General features: G+C 51.9%; 1 protein-coding gene across 1 annotated transcript; it reads left to right on the top strand.

Annotated features, from left to right (window-relative positions):
* Positions 1-2,443: 2,443 nt before the first annotated feature.
* Positions 2,444-9,086, top strand: ITPRIPL2 (ITPRIP like 2). Its single transcript, XM_075564561.1, has one exon. It carries the CDS (start codon positions 3,120-3,122, stop codon positions 4,725-4,727), a length of 1,608 nt encoding a protein of 535 aa, XP_075420676.1. The 5' UTR covers positions 2,444-3,119; the 3' UTR covers positions 4,728-9,086.
* Positions 9,087-12,191: the final 3,105 nt, after the last annotated feature.

Raw genomic sequence — 12,191 nt, 5'->3', positions numbered from 1 at the left:
CACAGGGGTGGGTAGCATTCACTCATGTGCCTGGGGATGCCATGGGTTGGGGAGCCAATTTGACACCAGGTAAGAGCAACAAGCATGGGTAAGGGGTCCAGGCTGATGTGACAGCTGGACGGGGGTGGGAGGGGTGGGGGAATGTGTTGGCAGGAGGGACCAGGCCCTGGAAAAGGCAATCATACTTGGTGGAAAGAGGAAAGCCTGGGGGCCAGGATCGGGGTGGGGGGCTGACACAGTGCTGGTAACAATAAGCTCCAACATGGCAGTGCTTGCCTGGATGAGGCTGGATGGGCGGCGCTTCTTTCTGTTGGGCACAGGGTCATGGTGAGCCAGCACTGGCTCCATGGTACTAGATGACAGACAACAGGCTTACATAAGGCCCGATCCCGCAGCAGATGAGGGGGACCTCAGGACCATCAAGAAGAGCCTGGAGCAGATCATGCTTTTGAACCTGGGGTTCATGTGCTGAGAACCTCCTAAAAGAGCTATCATCTGGGCCTGGAGCTCGACCACTGAAGATGGTATCAGGTGGCGAGCTGAGCACTCTCAAGCAGATGGCTTGTTGAGCTCCCCGGTGTTTGTGTGTTGGGGTGGGGGTGGGGCCGGGGTGCCTGAAGGGCTACAACAGTTGCCTGAGCAGAGCCATGAGGAGCCCTTGCAGCCAGCGCTATGGGAAGACTCTGAAAGCTGTATTGGTTGGAAGCTGTCCCAGTTGAAGAACTCTCTTGCCTCCCAAGTTACTTCCCCAATTTGCCACCTTAGCTGTGAGTAAGAGCTGTAAATTCTGTGTAGCCATGACAACAAATGCCCAAGACCAGCAAAGAAATAGAGAACTGTGTGTCACGGAGGACAAGGAGGGCTTGCTTCAGAAATGATGAGAAGTTGGAGGAGGAGTGTGTTACATCTGATTTCCACCACATAGGAATCCGCTGGGCTCCAAGGGCGATTCTTACGGTCCGGAGGTCAATGCTAACAGACAGCGAGAAGAAAGCAGGTCTGAAGAGGTCCTTACTGTACCTCACGGGCTTCTCAACTGATAGGATACAATAAATCTCGGACCTTGTTTAAGCTTATTTGAGCTGTGTTTCTTGATGACTGTGGGTCTGTGGCTAATAGTTGTGGTGCCGGGGTCTGAAAACAGTTTGTTGACCCTAACAACTCAATGCAGGATTTCCTGGGAGCAATTTCCTCTGAGTCTGAGCCTGGCTCCCAGCTGGCAGCCTGGTTTGACCTCTTGTCACACATGAACAGGGAAGGTACGATTGATCCGACTGTAAATCAATCCAGACTCTTTCAGACAGGGCTTGCTCCCTGTTAAAAAAAGAAACAAAACAGCTTTCCTGGGACTCAGAACCCCCCTCCCCGCCTCCACTGCCCCCCAAGCAGTCCCTGATGAAGGACCCACCAAGGAAATTCCCTGCAGACAGGGAAGGGACATTAAAGTGGGCCCTTTCCGGGGAGTCCTGACCCTCTGGAAGAAGCCAGAACTTGGGTTCAAAGCTTAGCTCTGCTGAGGCTATGTGGCAGTAGGCAAGCAGCTTAATCTGCCCGTGCCTCTATTTCATCTGAAAACACTGGAGCTGAACAATCACCATTTCATCCCCTGGGGACTTCGAGTGAGGAGCAAATGAGTGAATCTGCAGGACATTCGGGGGCCGTTTAGGGAAGAGCTGCGATTGTTCCCAAGGCCGGGCCCCTCCCCTTTTCAGACGTGGATGTGTCCCCTGGGAAGGAACCAGTCGTGTTCATCACCGGAATTTTGTTTCCATCGGGAGCTGCCGCAGAGCTGAACCTTTCTCTTCTGATTTCTTTCTCTTTAGGGCGTTTTCTTTTCTGACCCAAGGCCTTCGATGCCAGGGCAGGGCTGGAACCTGGTGAATATGTGAACTCTGCCACTTCCCCAGTGGCTAGCCTCCTTCTGGTACGTGGAGGGGGTGGTAAGCCAGTCAGGTGGGTTGGACTCAGGGCAAGTCAACAGAAGGAAACCCTGCCTGGGCCTGCATCAGCCTCATAGTTGTTGCTGCTTGAGTCCACTGTTGACATCTGCTTTCAAAACAACACAAAAGAAAACAAACCCAAACTCACGGCCCTCCCGTCGATTCCGACTTCCGGTGGGTTTCGGGGTCCAGAAATCGTTAAGGGAGTAGTGCAGGGTCTCCTCTTTCTCCCACAGATCACCTGGTGTTTTCCAAACCGCAGCCCTTGCAGTTAGCTGTCCCGGGGCTTCCACTGTCACGGAGGTGCTCCGTAACTGGTGGGCCCCTGCTGTCCCTAGCCTGCAGGATACCACGGCTTGCTGCTGGGGCGGAGGGTGGGGTGGCTGCAGCCGCGACGTGGGCATTTTCTTTTCCTTTGCAACCTTCCAGCGTAACTTCAAACTCCACCCCAGAGCCGCCCTGCGCCAGGCCACCGTCCCGGAACCGTAGCCTTTCCAGGTCTGCCTTTGGGGAGGGAGAATGGGGGTGGCCCGCGGGAGGCCCGAGCCGAGAGAGCGCGCGCGTCCCGAAGTCCCTCCCGCTGCCCCACGTCGCTCGAAGGCGGAGGCTCGGGCAGGGGCAGACCCCGCCCGCCCGCCTCCTCTGAGCTCGGCTCCAGACTTCGGCATTTCCTCCCCCGCTAGCCGCTGCGGCCTCACCTCTCCTAGGAAGCAGAGGCAACTCGCGGGGCCCGAGTAACGGAACGAGCGAGCGCAGAGGGGCGCGGAGAAAAGGCCCGGGTCCACCGGCCACAGGCGGGACCGTAAGGGTCAGCGGCTAGGCGGGGCCGGGCTCGAAGCTGGCCCAGGGCAGCGTGCCGGGGTGCCGGGCGGGGAGGGCCGCCGGGCAGGGCGCCGAGCGCAGGCGGCGCAGGGCGCGGCCCGGAGCCCGCGAGTGCAGGGCGGGCCGCAGCTGGAAGGAAAACTTGAGCTGGGAGCGGAGGCCGAGCTGGAGAGCGGCTTCCCCGGGCCCTGGCCGGCGGGGACAGCCGCCGGGGTGAAGCAGCCGGAGCCGGAGCCAGAGCCCGAGCCCGAGCCGGGGCCGCAGCCGGGGCCCGGGCGCTGCGCGCATGCTGGGCCGAGGACGCCGCCGGGGCTCGCGCCCTGGGCCGCCGGGCCGCCGCTGTCCGGGGCGGCCAGCATGTCGGTGCACTACACCCTGAACCTGCGCGTCTTCTGGCCGCTGGTCACCGGCCTGTGCACCGCGCTCGTGTGCCTCTACCACGTCCTGCGGGGGAGCGGGGGCGCTCGGGCCGAAGCCCGGGACGGCGCCGACTGTGGCTTCCCACTGCTCAAGGCGGCCGTCCTGCTGCTCCTGGGCTACGTCCTGCTGCGCTGCCGCCACGCTGTCCGCCAGCGCTTCCTGCCCGGGCCCCCCCGCTCGGGGCCCCACCCCGCCTTGTCCCCAAGACCCTTCGGAGAGCCGGGCCTGGGCGTCTTGCTGGAGAGTTACTATGAGCACGAAGTGCGCCTGTCCCCCCACGTGCTGGGCCACAGCAAGGCGCACGTCAGCCGGATTGTGGGCGAACTGGTGAGGGCTGGCCGTGCCCGCACGTCCCGAGGCCCCATCCCCGGGGGGGCGCTGGCCTTGGCCTTCCGCGGAGACTTCATCCAAGTGGGCAGCGCCTACGAGCAGCATAAGATCCGACGGCCCGACGGCTTCGACGTGCTGGTGCCGCTGCGCCTCCCGCCGCTGGTGGCGCTGGAGCCACGGAGCCTGTGCGCGGAGCCCGCGCTCGCCCCGGCTTTCCGCGGCTGCTTCTTGGGCACCCTCAAGGCGCCGCCCTCGCCATCCGGGGCCCCGTCGGGCCACTGGCTCCGGAACTGCAAGCCCTTCGCAGACGGCTTCTGCGTGCACATGCGCGGGCGACACCACCTCTCCGCCATGCTGGTGCTGCGTTGGTTTCAGGCCCACCTGCAGCGCTGTCTGGCCACTGTGCGCTACAGCCTGGAGGAGCGCTGTCGGGTCAGCCTGACCCCCGGCGGCCTGGAGCAGCCGCCCACCCTGCACATCCTGCCCTGCCGCACAGACTACGGCTGCTGTCGGCTTTCCATGGCCGTGCGCCTGATCCCCGCCGTCCACCTGGGCGATGGCGCGTTCCTGGTGGCCCCACCGCCGCTACCGTCTCCCAGCGGGCCTTTGTCCGAGCTTCCAGCAGGTCTGCGCCCCGATGCACTGTGGGGCGTGAACACAGCGCGCCAGGAGCAGAGGCTGCTCACCTGGCTGCAGGAACGGGCCCCTCCAGGTGCCTGCTACCTCAAGTGTTTGCAGTTGCTGAAGGCCCTTCGAGACCTGGGGGCCCGCGGGCTGGACCCGATAGCTGCCACCCAATGGGGGCGCATCTTGTCCTCCTATGTGCTCAAGTCGGCGCTGCTGGCGGTGCTCTTGAGCAAAGGGACACCTGCGCAGGCATGGGAGGAGGTGCACCTGGGCGAGCGCTTGGAGGAGCTGGTGCAGTTCCTTCGGGACTGCCTGCTACAACGCCAGGTGCTCTTCCACTGCGTCCTGGGGCCTGCGCGGGCAGCTGCGGAGTTGGGCCCCCTGCCCAAGGTGCTGCGTGAAGCTCACCCAATCGACCTCCTGGCGCCTTTTGACCCTCGCGCCCGGGAACGTGCGGCGGCCCGCTTGCTGTCCACGTGGAGAAGGCTGCCTCAGCTTCTCCGGCCCTACGGGGGTCCCCGTTACCTTGCCAGGTGCCCCTCACCTCGGAGTCAGCTCAGTCAGCGATTCCCTGAAGATGAACCATAAACCCAGACACTGCCCCCACATGGCCAAAGTTCCCCAAAGCTGCTCCTGTGGCGTGAAGGGGAGGAGGGCCATTCAGCAGGTTTCATGGGGGGGGGGGGGGGGCGGCGAGATGAGCTGCAGAACAAACCCAAACCGATCTCGCTGCCAGAGTCCATTCTGACTTGCAGCAACCCTGCAGGATAAGGCAGAACTATCCCCGTGGACGCTCCCACTCCATGGGCAAAAGCTCATAGCACAGAACATACTATGTCACCGGTGCTCCCTGTTAGAGCCAAGGACTAGTCTCAACGTTGTGCTGTGTGGATGCTTCATTCCAAGGCCTGGCAGTTAGGGGAAGCCGGTAGAGGAAGCTAAAACTAGCTACAGGGGAATGTTCCATCTATAGCTTCTTAAGACACAGCCCCCTCTTTGCCCCTAAACTTAAAAGAAGCTACTTAGTAGGTACTTGGTTGCCCCGTGCTCATTATACTTATGAAATGGGCAGCCTTGCTGAATATCTTTTCAGGGCACAAGCTGGGACTAGAGTCCAGCCAGTCAATTAGGAGTCAGACACAATGTAAAGTAGCAACTTGTGTGTATAAAAGAGCATTGGTGAGAGCTTAAAACAAGTTGGGTTTGGAGAAAGATGTATCTTACCTCTGTAGAGTTTGTCTCCAGGATTTGCTGCTGGTTGGAGATGGAGATTTTTTTTGGGGGGGGGGCATGGAGATTTCTTTCTGCTTTAATGAGTGAAATAAGATGAAATGCTGGTTTGCAGTGCCCAGGATGTAATCTGTGCTCTCAGTCCACATTCACTAGTGGCCTGGTCTGAGGTTACACTTGTGCCTCTCCTATTGTCCACATGGCCAGTTTTGAAGAGCTGTTGGTTCTGCCCAAATGCTTTCTTTAGGGTTTAGAATTATGGGCTCTCTGCTTGAAGAGCAGAGGGGGAAATACCAGCCAGGGAAACAGGCACTGAGAACATCTGTTCTTTGTTCTCTTTGGATTTAAATGTCACCAGGCTGAGTGTATTTTGAAGTCTCCTGTCTCTTCTTACCCAAATTTTAACAATCCTGAAATTTCTATCAACTCTAAAGTTCCAGCTTAGAATAGTCCAGCATCCCCTAGGAGCCAGGGTGGTACAAGTCATTTTTGATTGGCTGCAACCTCAAGGTTGGCTGTTTGAGCATGAGAGCACCATGCTCAAAGAATGGCCTGGCACACGACGGTGGCATAGATTACCCCTGAGAACTCTATGGGGCACTTCTACTTGTTAGCTCATGGAGTTACCAAGAATCTGAATCAACTCACCAGCAATGAGTTTGATTTTTTACTTTTATTATCCCTTCCCCTGATTGGAAAAACAATAAGTCTCAGTGTTATACTTTGGGATTTCTTACAGGTAAAAGTTGGAAGGAAAAATCAGCTGTTGAATGGGGGCCAGTGTTTACTTGCTGAGCTATTTTCTGGGGTTTCTGTAAACCTTTTCTCCTTAGGGGACCCACTAAGGCACTGCAAGAAATCATTGTGACTAAATGGTTCACAGGGACTTCTCATAAGGGCTATATAGATTTCTTAGAGTCTTTGACACCATGGGCTGTAAGAGAAATAGCAGGAACTGATATGCTGTTTCTTTGAGGTTATTGTGGGAATGACTCCTCTGGTACCATACAGGTCACTCCTAGTCTCCAAGGTTAGTGTTAGGTCATAAGGTACTGCATTTAGCAAATGGGTCATCCTATCAACTTCCTGCAAAGCTACCAACTGCACAGTGTTCTTTAAATTAGTTTTTAAAATAAATGCTAAGAGTAAATCATATGTATATGTGTTTATATACACACATATACATATATATTCATATATATATGGACTTTTAAAAGTTCATGGAAATTGGAAATAAAAGAGAATGGAATTTTTCCATGAACTTTTTAATATACTTCTATACCCAGCTGTACTTTCTCCTGTAGCCATTAAGTCTCCTGGGGGACAGCAAGGATCTCAGAGGACTATAAAGCTATAAAAGTAGCATTTCCTAATTTTTTAAAGCTGACTTGATGGATTTCTCTTTTTAAAATTTTGATAGCATTTTGAAGCATATGTCTAGTAGCATAGTGTTCTTGTAGTTTTTTACAGTTTAAGTTTCCAAAGCCTCAACCATCCTCAAGTGTTAGAAAGATATTATTTTTTAATTAATGGGGCATTGTCTTTGTGAATCTTGAAGATATCAATGTTTTATTTAAATGCCACTAAGAGCATTGTTCTCTGTAGGCGGTGACCCAAACCTAGAGATTTAGATCAATTTTGATCAATGTTTAGTCCTCCAAACATGTACTATGTACAAATGAGATAATATGGCATATTTGCCAGGTGTGACAATTGCCCAAAGCACTTAAATTAAGCTCGGTTCTGTATTTTATTAGGGCTCTGTCACAGCTTTCATTTAAAATGTGCACATTTTTTGGTGTGTGCTTGATACTGGAGACTCATAGATGCAATTATTCTCAGACAGGAAGGCTCAACATTGCTCATGTAACTTAAAAAAAAAAAAAAAAGAAGTAGGAAAAAAATTCTAACCAGCCCCCGAAGAAACTGTTTCGGGGAATATGAATCAGCCATTTTGGTCTAAAACGCCCTGTAAGAGCTCCTGCTGGCCAGCCTTAGGAGCCATTCTGGAATGCTTGTGGGCTGGGAGTAGGAGATTTTCTGTGTGTGAAATGAAACTGAAGCAGAAAGAGGGAGAATGTGAGGGAGCCAAAGAAATCGGAAGAATTCAGGAAGGGTGAGCTCAGATGGAAGTGAGGGGCGAGGCGGCGTGAACATTGTAGGAGGGTGTGAGACAAGTTTGGGGTAGGAGACACATTTTTAGGTATGTGCAATTCCAAACCAGGAGGGGTCGCACACTCAGCCGCTTGATTTAAAAGAAGGTGGGGGGTGGGGTGGGGGTTAGCAATCTAGTTTTTAAAAAATTTTTTTAATGAAACTTGATTGAACTAATAATTGCAAGATGTTCAAAGCACCACGTGGGCCAAATAAAAGATTTCATTGCACCCAGCGCTACCAGTTTGCGACCCCTACCTTACACAGCTAACCCCACTCAGTGTGGATAAGGCTATATTTATTGTTATGGTTACAATGTTGTTATATATAGTTAGGGCTGTAATATTTCAGGTCTTCTTTGTTTCCCAGAGCTAAGCTGTATTGTAGAAACAACTGCCAAAAAAATTAACCCGGTCACAGATAGCACTTAACTCCATTCCCAGAAGGGCCAAGAGCTCGTACATCAAACCAACCAGGATTGGGGAGGGGAGGGGGGGGGAGGGTACTTGTCAGCCTTTCTTTTCCGGGTGACTCTGGGCGAAACTCCTTGGCTCTGTTGGCGTTTACAGATGAGTAATCAGGAAGGATTGCAGAAGAACTTGTTTCTTCTCTATTTGTATTTTAATTTTAGAATTAATTAAATTTTAAAATGTTTTTAAAGTGGAATTTCAGCCAGTGCCTTAGCAATGATCACAGGTGCCCTTGAACACCAGCAACCACGGTGCTAGTCCTTGGGCTTAAGCCTCTTAGAGTTGTTACCACTCTCATTACCTAAATGGCCCTTCCTGCCTGGGTATGGCTATTCCTGTCTGGTGTCTGAGGGAATTACACTATCATCCATCTAAAGTGGTGCCTTCTAACCTCTTGGAGCCTGTCAATTGAACCTGACCACCGGCTTTTTCTTCTAATTCCCACCTTTTTGGGGGGAAGATGGGGAAAACCAACCCTAATGTTTCCAATGTCCTTTGAGATGGAAGCAAGTTCAGTGTGTGTCACCGTGGAAAATGTTAATTTTTTCCCCCAAATCATGCGTCTACTGCCGTGCATTTTGTACCTACATAGCACAGAGTTTGGTGGGGGAAAAGCAAGTGCAAGGTGGGAGGGGGTGTGACTCATCCCGGCCGTTCTGTGTACAGAGAGGACAGAGTTTACCATGCAGCTAAATGGCATCTTAGCTGGTTTCTGAAGGATCAGCTAGGAATATTTTTAGCGGGTTTTGCTCTAAAACCATAAAACATGCCTTGATGTAGTCACTTGACATAAAACATTCCTAATTTGTTATTGCAATATGTATGTGATGACCCCAAACTGTGTGTTATGATGCAATCCCTCCCAGCATAAATTTTGTTCCACTAGCAGAGGCCAAAGAGTGATTCGGAGAGAGTTCATCTGTGAAAAAGATACTGGGATCCCACCTCATTTCCATGGTCCGGTTAGTTGAAGACTGTCCTTGATTTTCTGTTTCGGGTGGGAGTCGTTTTGCTTCTTTTAATCATATGGATAATTTGAGAACCGTGGTCTTTTATACTCTGCTTTATTAATAAAGGAACTCGTAGCAACCTCTGCAGTGGCTGTCAGGTCTTGCCTGTGTTGACAGATGCTGGCCTGTGGTTCTTCACGTAAGCCTCAGCTGCTCTCGGCCTGAGGGTGCTGCGAGTTTTTCCAGGCTGGGAATCTGGGGGTATTGCTCACACAGAATTGCACTGAGATGGGAAAGCAGGCCAGGTCGTAGCTTTGCAGGCATGCTCTCTGCTCCCCACCCCCACCTCACCCCAGTTTTCAAGTCCGTCATTAAAAAGCCCAAACCCAAACCCTGCCTTCTGCTTTCCCGCCCATTCAGCCTCTAGGGCAGAGTAGAACTGCCTCTTGGAGTGTATGAAGCAGCAGATCTTTTAGGGGAGGAAAAGTCACATGTTTCTTCTACGGAGCAGTCATTGGATTCCAACCGCTGACCTTGTGGTTCCCAGCCCATCTGGTAACCCACTACATTACCAGGGCTCCTTGTCCTCATGAAAAAGAGCCACCAATTGTCACTGAAAGGCAGGCAGTTTTAACACACCAGCCACCCGGGGGAAGAAAGATGTGGCAGTCTGTGTAGCTTCCCACTGCCTGCCATCAAGTGGACTCCAGCTCAGGGCGACCTTGTAAATCTTCACAGGAGAAGACAACCTCACTGTCCCCCGAGGTGGCCTTGAACTCCCAGTGTTAGGGCTAGCAGCCCAATACTTTACCCACAGCACCACTAGGGCACCTTTCTGTCAGTACTGGGAACCCACAGGCTCCATTCTACTTTGCCCCATCAGGTTGCTATGAGTTGGATTTGGACTTTTTTTCTTTTTCCTTATGTAGGATGTTCTCCTCCCACCCCTTCCCTCTCACTCCCACCTCCCTTCTTTCTCCTCCCCTCCCTCCCGTGTCCAAACACAAGAGTCAACTCTTACCCTGTGGCTAATTTATAGTTGAAGCATTTTGGTGAGAAATCGCGTAGGCCCCCAGGCCTTCTCCAAACAACAACATTCCCTCATATGAACACTCACCGGGTGTGCAGGGAGGGGGACGCTTTGAGGCCGAGGAGGGGTGTGTGCAGCCAGCCACTCCGCCAGGTAGAAGTTGGAGAGTCTGCAGCCACAGCCTAACTCTTGGGGGAGACTTGTCTACAGGAAGGCCTTAGTGTCTTTTTTTTTTTTTTAAGATCATTTTATTGGGGGCTCGTACAGCTTTTATAACAATCCACAATCAATTGTATCAAGCACATTTGCACATATGTTGTCATCATCATTTTCTAAACATGTACTTTCTACTTGAGCCCTTGGTGTCGGCTCCTCTTTTTTCCTGCCCCTCTCTATTTTGTTTTCAACGAGTGTTTATTTTATTCTTATTTTTTAAAGATCATCTCATTTGGGGCTCTTATAGCTCTTTTCTTTCTTTTTTTCTCTTTTATTTATTTTAACAATTTATTGGGGCTGATACAATTCTTTTCACAGTTCATACATATACATACATCAATTGTATAAAGCACATCTGTACAGTCTTTGCCCTAATCATTTTTTTCTCTTTTCTTCTTTTACATTTTATTAGGGACTCATACAACTCTTACCATAATCCATACATATACATACATCAATTGTATAAAGCACATCCATAATTCCCTGCCCCAATCATTCTCAAGGCATTTGCTCTCCACTTAAGCCCCTTGCATCAGGTCCTCTTTTTTTCCCCCCTCCCTCCCCATTCCCCCCTCCCTCATATGCCCTTGGTAATTTATACATCATTATTTTGTCATATCTTGCCCTATCCGGAGTCTCCCTTCCCCCCTTCTCTGCTGTCCCTCTCCCAGGCTCTTACAGCTCTTATAACAATTCTATCAAGCGTATTTGTACATAGGTTGCCTTCATTTTCTAAACATGTACTTTCTATTTGAGCCTTTGGTATCAGCTCCTCTTTTTTGCAGTGAGTGTTTACTGAGCTTCTACTCTTCCGGGAACTCTCCCTGCGTTGGTTTCTTTCTTCCCCCAACAGTTTTATGGGCACGTCACTTACATGTCACATAATTCAATAGTTCAATCATTCAGTCATATCAATGGGCATTGTATATTGGACAGTCTTAGTGAGTCCCCCCCCCCGCATACACACACATGGTTAAATCGCCTTTAAAATCAGTGTGCAATCACGTCAGTTCTAGAGCTCTCTGCTCTCTCCCTCCTTCATTATTTACTCTGGAAATCCCCTTTCCCTCCCCATCAACCCCCTCCCCCCGCCTGCATTCTCCAAAACCCCTTGCATCAGTTATTCTCATTATGCATCCACCCCTCTTGTGATTCACAGCCGGGAGCCCCAACAGAAAACAATAAAGAACAAAATCACCCCTAAGGTGGTAAGTTTAAAAATCATAATAAAGACAACAGTACACATAATTCGTAAGACGGAAAGGAACCCCATCAACATTCAAAACTCGAGGGAGGAAATTTCTTATCAAGGAGCAAGTAGGAAATACTTGCCCCCAGGACAAATTCAGTTCGTGCCGCGAGGGGGTGTCAGCTGACCAAGTGTTGGGTTCGATCCCACAGCATCAGGGTTGCAATGGTCTCGGCCTGATAACAAGGCTATTTGAGGCCCTAGCCGTTGGCTCAGCCTGACTAGATACTCTGCGGGTGGGTTTGGGGCTCCCACGGTCCTCCATAGTCTTCTACAAATTGGGTGTTTATAATTTTATCTGATCGTTTTTTCTTCACCACATTCAAATTCTGTGATGGTCATCTTTGGATCGCACAGGCTGCTGTGCTCGCACGGCAGGGACGAGGCAGGGTGCCTTCTCACTCAGGAGCTCGTGAGCCGAAGGGCAGAATGCACGACGCCGTGTGGGGCGCGTGCCTGGGAACGGTATGAAAGCTCAGAAGGATGCTACCCATGCAGCTCCGGGGTCCAGGGAGGGCCGCTCAGAAGAAGGGACATCTAGCCGGAGGTCCGGACGATTAGAACTTAGGCAGCTAAGGGAACTGGACTTGAAGAATGTATCGTCCGGCAGAGAGAAGGGAGGAGTATCTCAGCGTGGCAGGCAAAAGGCTGGGCCTGTGGGCAGAGGAGCTTTGGTGGCAAAGGATGCTCGGGGAGAGGCAGGAAGGTACTAGCCACCCAGAGTTCTGAAGCCAGAGCAAACCACCTGCAGTT

The sequence above is a fragment of the Tenrec ecaudatus genome, chromosome 12 (genome assembly GCF_050624435.1).
Source record: "Tenrec ecaudatus isolate mTenEca1 chromosome 12, mTenEca1.hap1, whole genome shotgun sequence".
NCBI lineage: Eukaryota > Metazoa > Chordata > Mammalia > Afrosoricida > Tenrecidae > Tenrec > Tenrec ecaudatus.
This window is presented reverse-complemented; position numbering and strand designations above follow the sequence as displayed.